The sequence below is a fragment of the Nothobranchius furzeri genome, chromosome 12 (assembly GCF_043380555.1).
Source record: "Nothobranchius furzeri strain GRZ-AD chromosome 12, NfurGRZ-RIMD1, whole genome shotgun sequence".
NCBI classification, from domain to species: Eukaryota; Metazoa; Chordata; class Actinopteri; order Cyprinodontiformes; family Nothobranchiidae; genus Nothobranchius; species Nothobranchius furzeri.
In genome coordinates this window covers 40,689,092-40,707,599 of record NC_091752.1, presented here as the reverse complement: position 1 = coordinate 40,707,599, position 18,508 = coordinate 40,689,092, and the positions used below count along the sequence as shown (strand labels likewise).

The following is an 18,508-nucleotide window of genomic DNA, read 5'->3' as shown; positions in this document are numbered from 1 at the left end:
GTTAGTTATAATAGCCACTGTGAGTTAAAGTCGCTAAATTAGCAGTTAATTTTAGCCTAAAAGGGTAAGTCAGAATTACTTACACGCTGCACCTTTAATGAGGAACTGAATTTTAACCTAAAAGGTTAGCCAGAATTAATTACACGTTGCACCTTTAAGGAAAAACTGAATTTTAACCTAAAAGGTTAGCCAGAATTAATTACACGTTGCACCTTTAAGGAAAAGCTGAATTTTAACCTAAAAGGTTAGCCAGAATTAATTACACGTTGCACCTTTAAGGAAAAACTGAATTTTTAACCTAAAAGGTCAACCAGAATTAATTTACACGTTGCACCTTTAAAGAAGCACTGAGTTACTGGTGAGAGTTCGATGCAGCTTCCTGCTCAGCGAAATCAGCACCACTCTGTTGCTGGTTCAAGGCTGAACAACTGATTATTTTTAATTCAAGCTCTTTGGATTTATTTGTTTGTTTGTGCCGGATAGAAATCTCTGTGTATCCAAGCCTCACACGGGGCACCAATTAATGTTGGGGTTATTAGGAGCGAACAATTAGTAAGCTTCAACTTACTTTTGGATTCTTCAATAAATTCTGTAAATATGTAAATATTTACTGATTTATTAATTAATTAAGATATTCTTAGATATACGGGGCACCATTCCCCTTTAACCGGGGAAAATTTGAATCCAAAACTCTTATCAGTCTTTCTTGAAGTTCGTAGAATCCTTGGAGCAGAGACTTCTCTTCGACACAACAAAGCTACTGGAGACGAAAATCTGAATTTTATAACGTTTAATTAACAATTTGTCAAATGAATAAACAGTGGCATAAATGAATAATAACCATGTGATATAATAAAAGGATGTATATTCAAAATAATGTTCAAGGTGTTTGTGTGGTGTGTGTGAGTGAGTGTTGTGTGTGTGTGAGATGAATGGGTCTTTGTTTCCCCAGAGTAGGTGGGGGGGGGGGGAGTGAGCTGTGAGTGTGTGTGGGGCTCTTCCCCTCCCCTCGCATTCAACAGGAGACCTGGATGTGTAAAGTTTTCTACTTTCCCGAACACTTAGTGGCTTAGAATCACAGTAAAACTTAACTCAAACACTTCAAAAGTTAACCAACAACAAAAGGGTCACTTGTAAATTATTTAATCTAAAAGGAGTCGGCAGCCTGGCCAGAGCTGACGACTAAAGATATTAGCGATGATCAATAAGCCGTTTATTCTTTCAAAATGACCCGAAGGACGAATTGGGAGCGAAAGAGGAAAACACGAAGCTACTTTTTAAGCAATAGCGCGGTTTTATTGCTTATTCTGGACTATAGAGGAAACGGGAGAAGAAAAGGAGAGAGAAAATGAGTTTTCTGATCACCAGATGAAGCAGCAAGGCGTCCCCGCTGTTATGATTTGACGGTTCTCCGTTTTTCTCCGCAGTTTTCAGCGTCATCCGTCGGTTTGATGCTTTCTCCGTTGTTTGGCTCCACGTGTGTTTCTCCACGGCTGGACACAAAGAGAACGAAGTTTCTTTTGTGCTGAGTTTGACAACTTACAGCGTCTCTGAGAGCTGAATGGAGCTCCGCTCGTTCCCAGTCAGGTCCCGATGGAGTTAAGAGTGGTTTCCAGCGGTTGCGTGGCTCAACTTGGCACTTAGAGCTTCCGCGTGCTCAAGTTGTCGGAGCGTTGACAAGCATGTCCTTACCGCCAGGTATCCTGGGCAAAAGAACGAGGTTTCTTTGTCTCTGCTGAAGATTTATGGTCTTAGTTTGCGGGAAAAGCTCCACGGCTTCCCGCACATGCGCAGAACGTGTTTCTGGTACTAGGCGGTGACGTCATCACAATGCTTCCGTGTGCAAAGCATCATGGGAAATGAAGTTTCTTGGCGCTGATGTGATTATTTGCTTTTCAGAGCAATTTAAGCACAGTCATTTTGGAGAAAATCACTGCATAGTAATTTCCTCATGAGGTCAGACCCTCAACAGCGGCGTGGCATGGAGGCAATCAGCCTGTGGCACTGCTGAGGTGTTATGGAGACCCAGGATGCTTCGATAGTGGCCTTAAGCTCATCCAGAGTGTTGGGTCTTGCGTCTCTCAACTTTCTCTTCACAATATCCCACAGATTCTCTACGGGGTTCAGGTCAGGAGAGTTGGCAGGCCAATTGAGCACAGTAATACCAAGGTCAGTAAACCATTTACCAGTGGTTTTGGCACTGTGAGCAGGTGCCAGGTCGTGCTGAAAAATGAAATCTTCATCTCCATAAAGCTTTTCAGCAGATGGAAGCATGAAGTGCTCCAAAATCTCCTGATAGCTAGCTGCACTGACCCTTGATAAAACACAGTGGACCAACACCAGCAGCTGACATGGCACCCCAGACCATCACTGACTGTGGGTACTTGACACTGGACTTCAGGCATTTTGGCATTTCCATCTGCCCAGTCTTCCTCCAGACTCTGGCACCTTGATTTCTGAATGACATGCAAAATTTGCTTTCATCTGAAAAAAGTACTTTGGACCACTGAGCAACAGTCCAGTGCTGCTTCACTGTAGCCCAGGTCAGGCGTTTCTGCCGCTGTTTCTGGTTCAAAGGTGGCTTGACCTGGGGAATGCGGCACCTGTAGCCCATTTCCTGCACACGCGTGTACACGGTGTCTCTGGATGTTTCTACTCCAGACTCGGTCCACTGCTTCCGCAGGTCCCCGAAGGTCTGGAATCGGTCCTTCTCCACAATCTTCCTCAGGGTCCGGTCACCTCTTCTCGTTGTGCAGCGTTTTCTGCCCCACTTTTTCCTTCCCACAGACTTCCCAGAGGTGCCTTGATACAGCACTCTGGGAACAACCTATTTGTTCAGAAATTTCTTTCTGTGTTTTACCCCCTTGCTTGAGGGTGTCAATGATGGCCTTCTGGACAGCAGTGAGGTCGGCAGTCTTACCCATGATTGCGGTTTTGAGTAATGAACCAGGCTGGGAGTTTTTAAAAGCCTCTGGAATCTTTTGCAGGTGTTTAGAGTTAATTAGTTGATTCAGATGATTAGGTTAATAGCTCGTTTAGAGAACCTTTTCATGATATATTTATTTTTTGAGATAGGAATTTTGGGTTTTCAAAATCATCAATACTAGAAACAATAAAAGGCTTGAACTACTTCAGTTGTGTGTAATGAATCTAATATATATGTAAGTCTAATGCGTATCAGTACATTACAGAAAATAATCAACTTTATCACAATATGCTAATTTTTTGAGAAGGACCTGTATATATATATATATATATATATATATATATATATATATATATATATATATATATATGAATGAACACACAGTCTTTACTGGCAAATCTCCAAACAAGGAGCCACTCAAAATTTCTTTGTTCACTTTTAATAGCACAGAAAAATTAATCTCAGAAACATTTAGGGTTACATTTACTTCAGGGCAACTTGGGATAAAAAGGTCATTGAGAGAAAAAGTTTTACGGAGGGATACTTGCCCCCCTCAAACCCATAAATTGTCCTGGAAATTAGGACTAGCAGGAAAAACAGTGTCTCTAGTAATGGGGTGTGCCCTTTGTTAAATGTCAGCCTGCATTTCCTCCACCAGTAAGTAATCATTTATGTTTAACTGTCCCCTTTTGGGCCACTGTGACCAGAATGGTTTTTAATTATGGCCAACAGGATTTTATAGATGGAAAAACTGTCGTTTCTAAATTACACTCAATATTTTACTTAATAGGAAACACTAGAGTAAAGTGTAATTATAAATATGAAGACGTGAGGGGCTTCAAATGTTTACCATCCCATTGGAACAGGGTTTATCATTACATTAAATCCAATCAAGACCTTCTCAAAAACATGATGGCAGAAACATGACTTGGTGAAGTTAGAAAGGCCCTGTTGCTATAGCGATTGTGTTGGATATCTGTTTACATGGAGACTTTTAGAGAAACTTAAAAGTTGAGACTGACACTAAACTATAATCTAAAGATTATGGTTTATCTGCAAATAGTGAATGGATAATGAATGAAAAACACAATAGGTAAAATTAGAGGTCGACTGATGAATTCAAAATTTTCTATATCGGTCGAAATTATTTTTATAAGCCGATAAAACTTTTTTTTTCTTAAATCAAGCACCTGTGTGGCCAACTGCCATCACTACTAGACTGAAGAAAGGACCCGAAGGACCCAACACACCATTTTTTTAATGTTTAGTAGGGATGGACAATATATCGGTATCAATAACGGCTGATGTTAGTCATGTTATAACATATCGGTATCGGTCCGATAAATAAAACCGTGCAGATATAAACTATATTTTTCCATCTTGTCTCCATTTTTTTCATCTGTTTCAGAGGGTAAGGGGGGTGATGTGCATTTGTTTAGTCTTGTGATAGCAATTGTAATCATCTCAGAAGCGTTAATGTGTGTGTTGTGTGTACACAATAACATAAAATCAGCTTTAATTATTTTTAATTCTGTACAAAATCTGCTGATTTTAGAAGCACTGGTGTCAGTATATCAGTATTGGCAAATATCGCTTATTGGCCATAACAGTGATCTTAATTTCGGATATTGGTATCGGCCCAAAAATTTCACATTGGTGCATCACTGATGTTTAGAGTTTGTTTTATATTTGAAGTTCAATAAATATTAAGAGCTTTATTGAGCTATTTCATTTATATTGCACACAGAGTGAGTGTTCAGTTGTCTTTTACAATCAATGTGCTGCTAAAACGTATACGTCGACCTTAATAAACGGCTTTAGATATCGGCAGCAAAATTCTTTAAAAGTTGGTATTGGCATCGGTCTTAAAAAAGATCATATTGGTGGCCCTCCAGTTAAAATCTGTGTAGGATAATAATGTATCTGTTAATGTGCATAGATTACTCTCTTTAAGGTTAGAACAAACAGCTTTCTTCATAATTACACAATTAAAGCAACACTAGTTATTAAAATTAATTTCTTTTTTTATTAGAGATAAATTCATAAAGCTAAATTACACCTGATGCCATATTGAGCCCAATCATCTCCACATTGTTGTTCCAGTTACAACTTTCTACTGTTGGAGTGCAGTTGATTTTGGATGGAGTAAACGTATACGTTTGTAAATGAACCACGGTTCTGTAGAGATCCGCTGGACTGGTGATGAAACGGGTCAAGATAGATGTAAGGATGAGACGAATGTGGAAAAAGTGGAGGAAGGGAGAAAAGGAAGGGGGTTTTAAGGAGGAACAATCAGGCTTGTACTGTCTCACAATCACACAAAGTAAAAACACATTTTCATTATGTGTAACAATATGTTTCCAATATGAACTAATTCTATTCAAGATGGGGATCATGCAGAGCAATGAGTATAAGAAAGCGAACTGTTAAAGATGAGGAAAGTGATGGCTCTAACTTCTACTCTGCTGTCATCAAAACTCAGAAAGCATCATTGACTTCTTGAAAATCCTACAAACCAATGACTCAATCTAAACCCTACAAACTGGCTCTTTCACTATTAAGACCGCTGGTCTAAAACCATGAACAAAGCCTTATTTAACCTCGTCTCTTAAGGCATCAGATGTGGGTCCCCATCAACCAATGCCACGTCTTCAGATCAGATGCAAGCTGTGTGCTTTAAAATGCAAACTTGGGAGATTAAACCTCAGCATGCTTGTTTCTGAAGTACACATCTGTCTTTTATAAAAGTCTGATTTCTCAACACACTACAATTAAATGTTGGTATCTGTTGGGAGTTTGCAATTTCTGCTTACAGATCTGACCCAAATAAACTCACAGGATGACCAGTAGTTTCTGCTGTTGTTGCAATCTCTCCTCAGAGACCAATCTTAAAGTTAGCATTTCTGTTATTTTTCAGACTATCTAAAGAGAAAAACCTTTAATAAACAGAGTAAAGCATTCCAGCCAACGTAAGGCCAGTTTTGGAGTCAAACACAAGAAAACGCTCCTGAATTTGATTTATATGGAATATAAAAAAGGGTATTTAAAATACTTTAAACCCAATTAAATAATAATAAATTTCTTTGCTGCTGTTTTTGACTTATGGTGTATGACCTCTCCGTGAAGTTTCGCCCCATGTCCTAAAAAATCAAAGCTTTTAGCTTTTAAAAGTCGCCTCTCATGTTTATTCAGATTCTCCAAATAGCCAGAAATTATGAAAATCACAGATCGTTCATTTACACAATTAGAAATGTGCCCCCCCCCCACCCCCCCACCCCAAAGTGACATGACTATAGTTGCTGCTAATATTTACCTGGGTGAGATTAAAAGAAAACACCTGCTAATGAAGTCAAGTTACAACATGGGCAGCTTATCTTTATAACACTGCAAAATCAAACCCATTATATTTTATCCCTGGCACTAATAATTAATACCGCCTTATAAATAGTAATTTACACTAGCAGACAACTAGAAATACCCGAAAACAAAATAGACCAAACACACATTAACGAATCATGTTTTCACTTTCACATTTTCATGTAAGGAGTAAGCTAGATGTTGCTAGCTGACATCTTGGTGAGATAAATCAAACCCGGTTGTTTTTAGTTTACAATTCGCAGATCCAAGCTCGGAGACAAGCTGCGGTATTATTTGTAGCCGGGGGTTTGGAGCTTCGTGTTTGGGATTTTGGTGGAGCAGAGACGACGCCCGACTGCTAGATTAGCCAGAAGCCGCCGCCATTAAAAGCCGACGCCAGCTAGCTGTTAGCACCAGCAAAGGCCTGAAGGTTGGACAATTTCAGGTGTTTTGACTTCACTCTTGACTTTAAAATAGATTTCCGTACATAAATCGTTGATGATAAGCGCTTATTTACATTTGAATACAATGAAAATACGGTTTAGTCCTCAAAACCCGGTGAACTGGTTTACCGCAAGCTAACGCGACAGCTTGTGCTAGCTTCGCTCACAGCCAAGGATGCTGCAAGAAATTGCATAATTACAAATCAAGAGTCTGTTAACGAACAAGCAACTGTTTTAAAAAACCTTTTTACGTTCGCAGAAACGTCAGGACTGTGTATGGGCTCCCATAATCAAATAATGTATCAATCTGTTCACATTTATTGGTCTATTCTAAACCCTTAGACACCGGTTTGGGATGCAGCTGAACTCCGTGAATCCTGTCTGTGTTCATAGGTCTCTGTGGTTATTCACGATACATTGGTGCGAGTGTGTGCGAACCTTTTTAATATTGTAAACACGGGTCAACATCCCGATGCCTCTGTCGTTGAGGATGGTGAGTTTTTCTGCCAGTTTCTGCTGGCTAGGCTGGATCACTCCCCGAGACATCTTCTCGCTTATCCCTGATCCGATCCAGGAAAAAAAAACTTTAAAAAATCTGCCGCTTCTGGCCCGAAAAATTAGGAAAAATAAAAACCGTGATGTATGTAGTTATTAGATTTCGCCCATGGTCAGATATTCGTGGACAGCAGCTTCCTGTACTCCACCCCACCGTCTCCCTGTCTGTGTTTTTTTTCTCGTTCACAGGGATGAGGAGTTGTCCTGGTTTTACGAGCCTGGCGTGATGCGTTCACGGTCCTTCGTTAATATAATCTCCAACGTTACAACTTCAAATCTTCATATGCGGCTGAGGAAAACATATGCACTATATGCAGGATAATCTTTAATATTATATATATATATATATATATATATATATATATATATATATATATATATATATATATATATATATAATATTGAAGCGGTATTGAAGATGCTTCAAATAAAATGAAGTCTAAATGAAAGGAACCAATAAAGATGCGTTAGGGCTAGGGCCAGTGAGATAAACAACACTGATTAACTGATGGGATTTTAAGTAAACGACATTAGCCAGAATTAATTCAAAACAGGGAGAAAATAGATTGAATTTTAACAGAGAACAAAACAATAAACTATTTTTAAGATTCAGATATTTTGAGGTATGCGTGTTTGTCTGACTTGAGACTTTTACTCTTGTGGATTGATGGAAGTCCCATAAAAAATTAAAAAAAACACCCAGAACCCTCCGTTAAAATTAAAATAAATAAATAAAATAAACTGAAGTCATTTTTCCCCTTTGGGTTATCTCTGTCTGATCTCTAAACTTCAGTTAATCTCCAAGATCTTGGAAAAAGATGGCTTAAGAACAATTCAATTCAACAGTACTTTATTAATCCCAGAGGGAAATTAGTGTTTCAGTACACATAATTCTTCTTCTTGATGAACATTACATCTATGATAGTTTCCAGTCAGGTCATTCCACTGAAACAGCTCTTAAGGCCTCTGATGACCTTCTGATTTAGCCAAATCCCTCATCCTGAGTAGAATCGTGTAAAAAAAACTGTGAACATCAGGGTGATTTGTATATCTGTGGTTGTTCAGTCTGACTGGCTCTGCAACAGCCTTTTGAGCCATCTCAAGACCCAAATCAGCTTCAGACAGTTTACAATTCCGGGCCTCCAGGGCCAGTATCCAGCACGTTTTGGGTTTAACGGCTTCAACACACCTGATTTCAATTAGTAGGTGATTAACAGGCTTCTGCAGAGCCTGATGAGCTGCTACACAGATGATTCAACCACTGAATTTAGTGTTGGACCAGAGAAACAACTAAAACGTGCTGGATACTGGCCCTCCAAGCCCAGAATTGAATCGTCCTGGACTGCAAGCACTGCTTGAAAATTTATGACTCCTGTCTGCGATCAACCAATGAAAACACACCTTTGAGACACTGCAGCAGCAGCTTCGGTTTCAATTTATGTTTAAAATGCAGAATATAAACTACACACAAGTTTTTATTGTTGTTAATAGCCCAAGTTGAATCGTATTGTTAATCATTTAAACAATGTTTTTATTTATTTATTCATTGTTTTCTCTTTCTTTCTTTCTTTCTTTCTTTCTTTCTTTCTTTCTTTCTTTCTTTCTTTCTTTCTTTCTTTCTTTCTTAAATTTGCCTATCTTAGACTTTTCCCTCAATATTTAAATATGAATTTGTCTTTGCTTTAACAGATCATTTTTCCAAAGCGCTGCTCTTATTTCTATTAACCTGATTCTTTTTTTTCTTCAGCTGCTTCAAGTGCTGACTGATGCATTCACTGGCACAGGAAATCCAGGGCTTTTCTAAAGACCGCCTGAAAAAACAATGCACCCATGTGACCACAGTGACAGGCAAGAAGCTGCTTGAGAGGAGGAGCAACGAAGGAGAAGGACAGGTGGAGCAGGTCGAGGAGCTGGAGGGAAGTGGATGTGGATTTGTAGAAGATACGAGTCTGGATCTTCAAGTTGGAGTGGTCAGACCCTTCCTTCTGCTGGGTAACAGTCCTCTGGTTAATGCATATATAATTACCTCTACATAGGTACACATTTTGACCTCAGCAAGGCATCTAATTTTACTCAATTCAGCTATGATTGTTATTAAAACACCTACAGCCAGAACTCTACCTCCAAGTTAGGAAGATGGCCTTCAAAGAGACCCACTTTCTGGTTGAACAACTTTTCCCCAACCTCTGAACTCTGTACTTGAATGTTTTAGATGACCAAAAGCCTTATAAATTGTCTTCGTCTTCGTCTTCGTCTTCCTCCGCTTATCCGGGTCCGGGTCGCGGGGGCAGCATCCCAATTAGGGAGCTCCAGGCCGTCCTCTCCCCGGCCTTGTCCACCAGCTCCTCCGGCAGGACCCCAAGGCGTTCCCGGACCAGATTGGAGATGTAACCTCTCCAACGTGTCCTGGGTCGACCCGGGGGCCTTCTGCCGGCAGGACATGCCCGAAACACCTCCCCGGGGAGGCGTCCAGGAGGCATCCTGACCAGATGCCCAAACCACCTCAACTGGCTCCTTTCGATCCGGAGGAGCAGCGGTTCTACTCCGAGTCCCTCCCGAATGTCCGAGCTCCTCACCCTATCTCTAAGGCTGAGCCCGGCCACCCTACGGAGGAAACTCATTTCGGCCGCTTGTATCCGCGATCTCGTTCTTTCGGTCATTACCCAAAGCTCATGACCATAGGTGAGGATTGGGCCGTAGATCGACCGGTAAATCGAGAGCCTGGCTTTCTGGCTCAGCTCCCTCTTCCCCACGACAGATCGGCTCAGCGTCCGCATCACTGCAGACGCCGAACCAATCCGCCTGTCGATCTCCCGATCCCTCCTACCCTCACTCGTGAACAAGACCCCGAGATACTTAAACTCCTCCACTTGAGGTAGGACCTCTCCCCCGACCCGGAGGTGGCAAGCCACCCTTTTCCGGTCGAGAACCATGGTCTCAGATTTGGAGGTGCTGATCCTCATCCCAGCGGCTTCACATTCGGCCGCGAACCTACCCAGCAAGAGCTGAAGGTCAGAGCTGGATGAAGCTAGGAGGACCACATCATCCGCAAAAAGCAGAGACGAGATTCTCCTGCCACCAAACTCGACACACTCCACACCACGGCTGCGTCTAGAAATTCTGTCCATAAAAGTGATGAACAGAACCGGTGACAAAGGGCAGCCCTGGCGGAGTCCAACCCTCACTGGGAACAGGTCCGACTTATTACCGGCTATGCGGACCAAACTCACGCTCCTCTGGTAAAGGGACTGAATGGCCCTTAACAGAAAGCAGCCCACCCCATACTCCTGGAGCGTCCCCCACAGGGTGCCCCTGGGGACACGGTCATAAGCCTTCTCCAAATCCACAAAGCACATGTGGATTGGTTGGGCAAACTCCCATGCCCCCTCCATCACCCTTGCAAGGGTATAGAGCTGGTCCACAGTTCCACGGCCAGGACGAAAACCACATTGCTCCTCCTCTATCTGAGATTCAACTATCGATCGGACCCTCCTCTCCAGTACCTTGGCGTAGACCTTTCCAGGGAGGCTGAGGAGTGTGATCCCCCTATAGTTGGAACACACCCTCAGGTCACCCTTCTTAAAGATGGGGACCACCACCCCGGTCTGCCACTCCCTAGGAACTGCCCCCGATGACCACGCAATGTTGTAGAGACGTGTCAACCATGACAGCCCTACAACATCCATAGCCTTGAGATACCCAGGACGAACCTCATCCGCCCCCGGGGCTCCGCCGCTGTGTAGTTGTTTGACTACCTCAGCAACTTCTGCCCCCGAGATCGGACAGTCCATCCCCAGGCCTCCCAGCTCTGGTTCCTCCTCGGAATGCGCATTGGTGGGATTGAGGAGCTCCTCAAAGTATTCCTTCCACCGTCCGACTATAGCCTCAGTTGACGTCAGCAGCTCCCCATCCCCACTGTAAACAGTGTGAGCGAGTTGCTGCCTTCCTCTCCTGAGGCGCCGGACAGTTTGCCAGAACCTCTTTGGAGCCGATCGATAGTCTTTCTCCATGGCCTCACCAAACTCCTCCCACGCCCGAGATTTTGCCTCGGCAACTGCCACTGCTGCACCCCGCTTGGCTATCCGGTACCTGTCTGCTGCCTCCGGAGACCCACAGACCAGCCACGCCCTGTAGGCCTCCTTCTTCAGCCTGACGGCTCCCCGAACCTCTGGTGTCCACCAGCGGGTACGGGGGTTGCCACCACGACTGGCACCGGCCACCTTACGACCACAGCTAGCAACAGCCGCCTCGACAATCGCAGAGTGGAACAAGGCCCACTCGGACTCAATGTCCCCCACTGCTCTCGGGACGTGGTCAAAGCTCTGCCGGAGGTGGGAGTTGAAGACCGTCTTGACAGGTTCTTCTGCCAGGCGTTCCCAGCAGACCCTCACTATGCGTTTGGGTCTGCCAGGTCTACGCGGCATGTTCCCTTGCCATCTGATCCAACTCACCACCAGGTGGTGATCAGTTGACAGCTCCGCCCCTCTCTTCACTCGGGTGTCCAAAACATACGGCCGCAGGTCAGATGATACGACTACAAAATCTATCATCGACCTGTGACCTAGGCTGCCCTGGTACCAAGTGTACCGGTGGGCATCCTTATGTTCGAACATGGTGTTCGTTATGGCCAAACTGCGGCTTGCACAGAAGTCCAATAACAAAACACCGCTCGAGTTCAGATTAGGTGGGCCGTTCCTCCCAATCACACCCCTCCAGGTCAAGCTGTCATTGCCCACGTGAGCATTGAAGTCCCCCAGCAGGACAATGGAGTCCCCTGATGGAGCACTATCTAGCACTCGTCCCAGGGACTCCAAAAAGGGTGGGTACTCTGAACTGATATTTGGCCCATAAGCACAAACAACAGTCAGGACCCGTTCCCCGACCCGAAGGCGCAAGGAAGCTACCCTCTTGTCCCCCGGGGTAAACCCCAACACACAGGCAGAGAGTCTCGGGGCTAACAAAAAGCCAACCCCAGCCCTCCGCCTCTCACCCGGAGCAACTCCAGCAAAGTAGAGTGTCCAACCCCTCTCCAGGTCTCGGGTTCCAGAGCCAATGCAATGTGTCGAGGTGAGTCCGACTATATCTAGCCGGTACCGCTCAACCTCTGCCACAAGCTCCGGCTCCTTCCCCGCCAGCGAGGTGACGTTCCATGTCCCAAAAACTAGTTTTCTTGTCCGGGGATTGGACCGCCAAGGCTCCCGCCTTGGTCTGCCACCCGATTCGCATTGCACCGGACCCTTCATGTTCCTCCTGCGGGTGGTGGGTCCACAGTTGGACGAGCCCATGTATCCGGTTCGGGCTGGGCCCGGCCGGGCCCCATGGGCGAAAGCCCGGCCACCAGGCGCTCGCTCACGGGCCCCAACCCCAGGCCTGGCTCCAGGGTGGGACCCCGGTAACCCTCCGGGCCGGGTACTCCGACTCTTCGTTTTAACCGCCATGAAAGATCCTTCGAACCGTTCTTTGTCTCACCCTTCACCTAAGACCAATTTGTCATGGGAGACCCTACCAGGGGCACTAAGTGCCCCAGACAACATAGCTCCTAGGATCATTAGGGCACTCAAACTCCTCCACCACGATAAGGTGACGGTTCAAGGAGGAGCCTTATAAATTGAAATAAACAAATTGTTTCTATTGTGGAGGAATCTGACTTCCGTTTGTAGAGATTTGCTGTAAATCTGCAGCTGTGTTTGGGATCATTGTCCTGTTTTGGCCAGACAGATAGACTCACATTAGACTCTGGGATATGTTGGTATCCAGAGGAGTTCTCGGGTGACCCAACGAAGCCTGTGGTTGCAGAACTAGCCCAAATCATCAGCGCTCCCCCACCATTCTGATAGCAGGGTCAGCTGTTAGTGCTGACATGTTGTGTTTACTTCTCCTTTGCATCAATCCAAAGGACATTCAATCAGATCTCTTTTCCAAAGCACTTTCCATCGACCAGGAGACCCACCAAAGTGCTGTACACTCAAAAGAGAAATGAAAACTACAAGGACCCCTGCAAGGGCCAACAAAGATATGCATAGAAATAAATAAAAGCTACAGGTGGGTCAGAATTGAACACCTGGCTTGTTGTTTTGTCACCATTGGTGTGTCAACTGAAAGCTCTTTACATGCTGCAGACACCTCGTCGTTGCTCCTGAGGATTAATCACTCACTCAATCTTTTGCTCCACAAAGGTCGTTGTTGCTGTATTAAATAAATACATTCCTAATCAGGAATAAATCAATGTCATTAATAAGGAATTCATCTCAGGGAGCATGTTGACTGGTCCAGCAGCTGAAGGACGCAGGTTGTCATCCCACATGTCGACGTGCATCTGCCCCCCCCCCCCCCCCCCCCATCTGTCAACAACGCTGCCCTTTGACCTCACTAGAGGAGAGAATTAGATAGCAAATTCCTCAGCAGGAATCAATAAAATTACATCTGGCTAGCCTGACAGAGGTGACTCCCATCCCACCTTTATGTCAGTATGGTTAAACAGCATAAAACTGCCCCAACAAACAGATCAGTCTGGCTTTTACGTCAATCCAGGTTCATGTCTGGGTTGAGCTTTGTGTTTCCTTTGTCTTGGCTAAGGTGTGCAGCATCCACTTGTCCCTTCAATTGTCCGTCCGTCCCAGAAGAGTACAACAAATGAGTAATTTACTTTATGATAGACCTGTAATCCTGAATTTCTTTTTAAGTTTAAGTATAAATGAAAAAACACTGGATTATAAAACATCATTGGTCACGTGGCTTCCTGTTGGCGTTCATTAGAACTGATGATTGCATTTGGATGAACACTGAGACATTCTGGGTCCTTTTACCGTTTTAATATTAATTAGTTTTTGTGAAAGCATTTCTAAATGTAAGTACTCTTGCCCAGATTACTTAATTAAACTTAACAGCCACAATCATCTTTAATCTTTTAGATTTTAGAAAACTTGTTTTATCATTCAAAAGATTTATAGACCCATAAAAGTAAAAATGAACAAATCCTGGAAGTTTCTATCAGTTATGACTTTAAGCAAAAGTAAAGCTCTTCCCCTACTAACACAGGTCCGTTGCAACAACGTAGTCGCAACGCATTTTCTGACACCTTGGGGGTTAGCTTTGCTAACAGCACGTTTGGGTCAGTCACCCCCTCCGTTCCTGAGAGCTAGCTAGCGCTGCTAGCCTAGCGGTGCTTGGCCAAGGCTGGCAGGGTGGAGCTCATATTCATAAGGTGGTGACGAGCAGGTTGGGGGAGGAAGGGCTCAACATTATGATGTTTTATTAACAGGTTTCTCAGACAAGAAGTTTTTCTCGCATTTTTAACCATTCTAATTTACATAAAAACTAGGTCACACATGGCTTTGACCTTTTGGCATGCTGTTTTTGACCACCCAAGTTGTCTTTATTCAACAACAACAGGAACATTTTGATTTAGACTCTTTATCCCCTTTAAACGAGATGTTGCAGCAAGGTGAGGTGGAAGAAAAAAAGGTCAGTACTTTGCCAGTGTGGCAATATTTTCATTCTTACAAGTCTGACAAAAAACAAACAACGGTGGTTTGCAACAGAGAATCAATAAAAAGCAAGTCTGGTAATGCAACCAACTTGTTTTATCATAAAGTAATGGCCTAAGATGGCCAGGGCTGCACTTAAAAGATATGTTTGACATTTTTCATATAGTTTTCAAAAATTATTGATATTGATCAATATGATAATTTTTTTTATCGATAAGCTTTCTTTCTTTATTCTATTCTATGTTCTATATTGTCCTAGCCCTTGCCCAAAGTCTGCATCAAAGCAAACTTGGCAAAGTGCTGTTCAAGGGTGCAAAAAGGGAGTGGTCACCTTCCTCACCTGAGAATAAGGACACCCTTCGCATGCACATACCTGGAGAGGAACTTACAATTGAAGGGCGCAAGGGTGGAAGTCCAAGAATTGGGATTGAGCCCAAGCTTCTCCTTTTAAGATCTTCTTCATCTTCAGTGATTCCTGATCTTTTTAGCTTCCAAACACATGATATTCAGCAACAAAGACTTACAAATCCAATTACAACTTGTTCAACAATATAAACGTTGTTAAAAAAGAAAACCACCCCTAAATCAACTATTTTTACTGACAAACTGGATAAATGAGTATCTAAGAGTTCTGTAGACATCTGAAGTCATTCTTTTGTCATTATAGTGCATCTTATTTAAAATTCAAATATGGTGTCTTCAAGTTAAAACTACGCACAATATCTGAATTTGAATCAGCCATATATAATGTCTAAGAGGTGCCCAGTGATGTTGCCCTTACCGTATTATGTAGCTGCACAGTATCGGAGCTGAGCCTCTGCCACTCATGAGCTGATAAGAGGCTATTCCCTCCTATAAAAAAGGCTATGTGTGCTCATTTATGGCTTGTTTCTCCGACAGAGAAGCTAGGATTTGAACCTGCAACCTTCTTGCTGTGAGACAACAGCGCTACCAACTTCTCCACCATGCAGCCGTAGACTGGTATCAGTGATGGTGATGGTTTTTTATGTTGAGCTTTTACATTAGTTATAACGAACAGATTCCATATACAGGATCATGATTTTCCTGTATAAATCATTTGTTGTTACGATAAGAACAATTCAGCTAAACATTTAGTATAGGAGACACACAATGATATTTAAGAAGTGAAACAAAATTTATAGGATTTACAGAAAGTGTGTAATAATTGTTTAAACAAACTTAGGCAGGTGCATACATTTGGGCACCACAAAAAATAAATTAACTCTGTATTTAGTAGATCCTCCTTCTGCAGAAATAACAGCCTCTAAATGCTTCATGTAGCTACCAATGAGAGTCTGGATTCTGGCTGAAGGTATTTTGGACCATTCTTCTTTACAAAACATCTCTAGTTCATTCAGGTTTGTTGTCTTCTGAGCATGGACAGCTCTCTTTCACTCACACCACAGATCGTATAAAATATTCAGGTCTTGGGACAGAGATGGCCATTCCAGAACATTCTTCTTGTTCCTCTTCATGAATGTCTTAGTACAGTGGTTCCCAAACTTATTTTGCCGCGCACCCCCTTCTATGTCCCGACCATGTCGACGCACCCCCCCCCCCCCCATCGGGGCATGGCTCTATATATATATATATATATATATATATATATATATATATATATATATATATCAGATGTCAAGCTAAACAGACAGGGTTAAAAAAATTCCCCATCACTTTCATTTTTTAAATAGTAATTAATAAACATTCGATACCATTACAATTTCCTTTGATTTAATTTCAAATAAATATTTAGAGTGCCCAGGTAGCACATAAACAATGCAATTTAACGGTTTTCTTAAAGTAGGAACGTTTAACCTGTGCGGCCAGAGCGCTCTCCTTCCTTCTGTTCTGCGTAAACCTGAGCTGATCACCTACTTGTGCGTAATCAAATGTCAATAGGGGACAAGATATAGCCATGATGTTCACGTTTACCTCAGACCGACTTATTGCTGTTTTATGGTGTGGCTGAATCTGTGATCCGCTGTCATGCGGACTGGAATGACAAATGCTGCAGTAACAGGAGTTGTGGTCAGGTTCATGAGGAGTCACTGGCTGTAGCGGACCCGACTCATCCCAGAAGCTAATATCTTATTATGACCTTGAATGAAAAATAACCTCTTAAAAGTTTTTATCACGGTGGAGGCAGCGTTCATTTCTGCCTTCAGTCTGACGGCGCGCCGGAGTTAAAGCAGCGTGTGCGCTTATTGAATCTGTGTGTGTGTGTGTGCGCGCGCACGCGCGCGCGGCACAGCCGCTCAAGTCACCGCGTCTCGCGCTATTTAAACCAATGTTGTAAAATGACTTCTGCCCAGCCCAGATGTGCTCACATGTGCACCCGTGAGCCGTGGTTCAGCTGGAACGCGTCTGACCTCTGACAGACGCACTCTGAACTTCAGATCTTCAGCGCGCTGTCAATAGCCTGAATGGGAATCATTTCTTGTTATTTTGTTACGTCCACAATGTTGTGTGCGTGAGGTTTACAACGTCAGAACACCTGCATGAGACAGGTGTTAATTACAATCTGCCAGAATGACTCACCACCTTCAGATTCCTCCAACACCGTTAAAAATGATCAAATACGGAACATATCAGCGTGCGCAGGCCAGAGTGCTGAAGCTCGGCACATTGTTATTATGAAGCTAGGGCACATGTGGAGGACACGCGCGCGCGCAAAAGTATACTTGTTTTCAATTACATTTATTGTGCCCACTTACTTTTTCTTTGGCCCACCTACAAATGAGTTTCTACGCTAATAGTGACATATGACAGTCTTCTCTGAGCTCCGCAGCCATTACAACTATTCACCTCGCGCACCCCCTAGCGGCAGCTCGCGCACCCCTGGGGGTGCACGCACCACACTTTGGGAATCCCTGTCTTAGTAGATTGTGCGCAGTGTTTAGGGTTGTTGTCTTGTTGAAAGATCCAGCCCCGGTGCAGTTTCAGCGTTGTCACTGATTCCTGGACATTGGTCTCCAGAATCTGCTGTTATTGAGTGGAATCCATGCGTCCCTCAACGTTAACAAGATTCCCAGTCCCTGCACTGGCCACACAGCCCACAGCATGATGAACCACCACCATGTTTTACTGTAGGTAGACGGTGTTTGTCTTCGAATGATGGGTTATTTTTCCTCCATGCATAACGCCCCTTGTTATGCCCAAATAACTCAACTTAAGTTTCATCAGTCCACAGCACCTTATTCCAGAATGAAGCTGGCTTGTCCAAATGTGCTTTAGCAAACCTCAAGCTCTGTTTGTGCTGTGGTTGGAGAAAAGGCTTCCTCTGCATCACTCTCACATGCAGCATCTCCTTGTGTAAAGTGCACCGAATAGTTGAACGACACACAGTGACTCCATCTGCAGCAAGATTATGTTGTAGGTCTTTGGTGCTGCACTGTGGGTTGACTCTGACTGTTCTCACCATGCTTCACTTCTGTTTATCTGAGATTGTTCTTGGTCTGCCACTTGGAGCCTTAACTTGAACTGTGCCTGTGGTCTTCCATTTCCTCAATGTTCACCTGTGTGTGGAGGTCAAGGGTCAATTAGCTTACCAAACCAATTAGAGTTCCAATACTTAGTTTTAAGGTTTTGAATCTATAATAATACAACAGTGCATAAATGTATGCACCTGCCTCATTTTGTTTAAACAATTATTGCAGACTTTCTGTAGATTCTATAAATTTTGTTTCACTTCTCAGATGTCACTGTGTGTGTGTCTGTAT

General features: G+C 43.4%; 2 protein-coding genes across 5 annotated transcripts in view; one reads left to right on the top strand and one right to left on the bottom strand.

The window, feature by feature from the left end:
• The window catches only part of nckap1 (NCK-associated protein 1), a 59,432-nt gene extending 51,981 nt beyond the window's left edge, over positions 1-7,451 (bottom strand). For all 4 annotated transcript variants that reach the window (XM_054750418.2, XM_054750419.2, XM_054750420.2 and 1 more), the window contains exon 1: positions 7,165-7,451. In XM_054750418.2, coding sequence (XP_054606393.1) covers positions 7,165-7,272 — 108 coding nt within the window. In that variant the 5' untranslated portion in view covers positions 7,273-7,451. The remainder of the gene's footprint in view (positions 1-7,164) is intronic.
• The window catches only part of LOC107373197 (dual specificity protein phosphatase 19), a 71,307-nt gene continuing 59,352 nt past the window's right edge, over positions 6,554-18,508 (top strand). The window contains exons 1-2 of the mRNA XM_054750422.2: positions 6,554-6,713; positions 9,029-9,273. Coding sequence (XP_054606397.2) covers positions 9,048-9,273 — 226 coding nt within the window. The 5' untranslated portion in view covers positions 6,554-6,713; positions 9,029-9,047. The remainder of the gene's footprint in view (positions 6,714-9,028; positions 9,274-18,508) is intronic.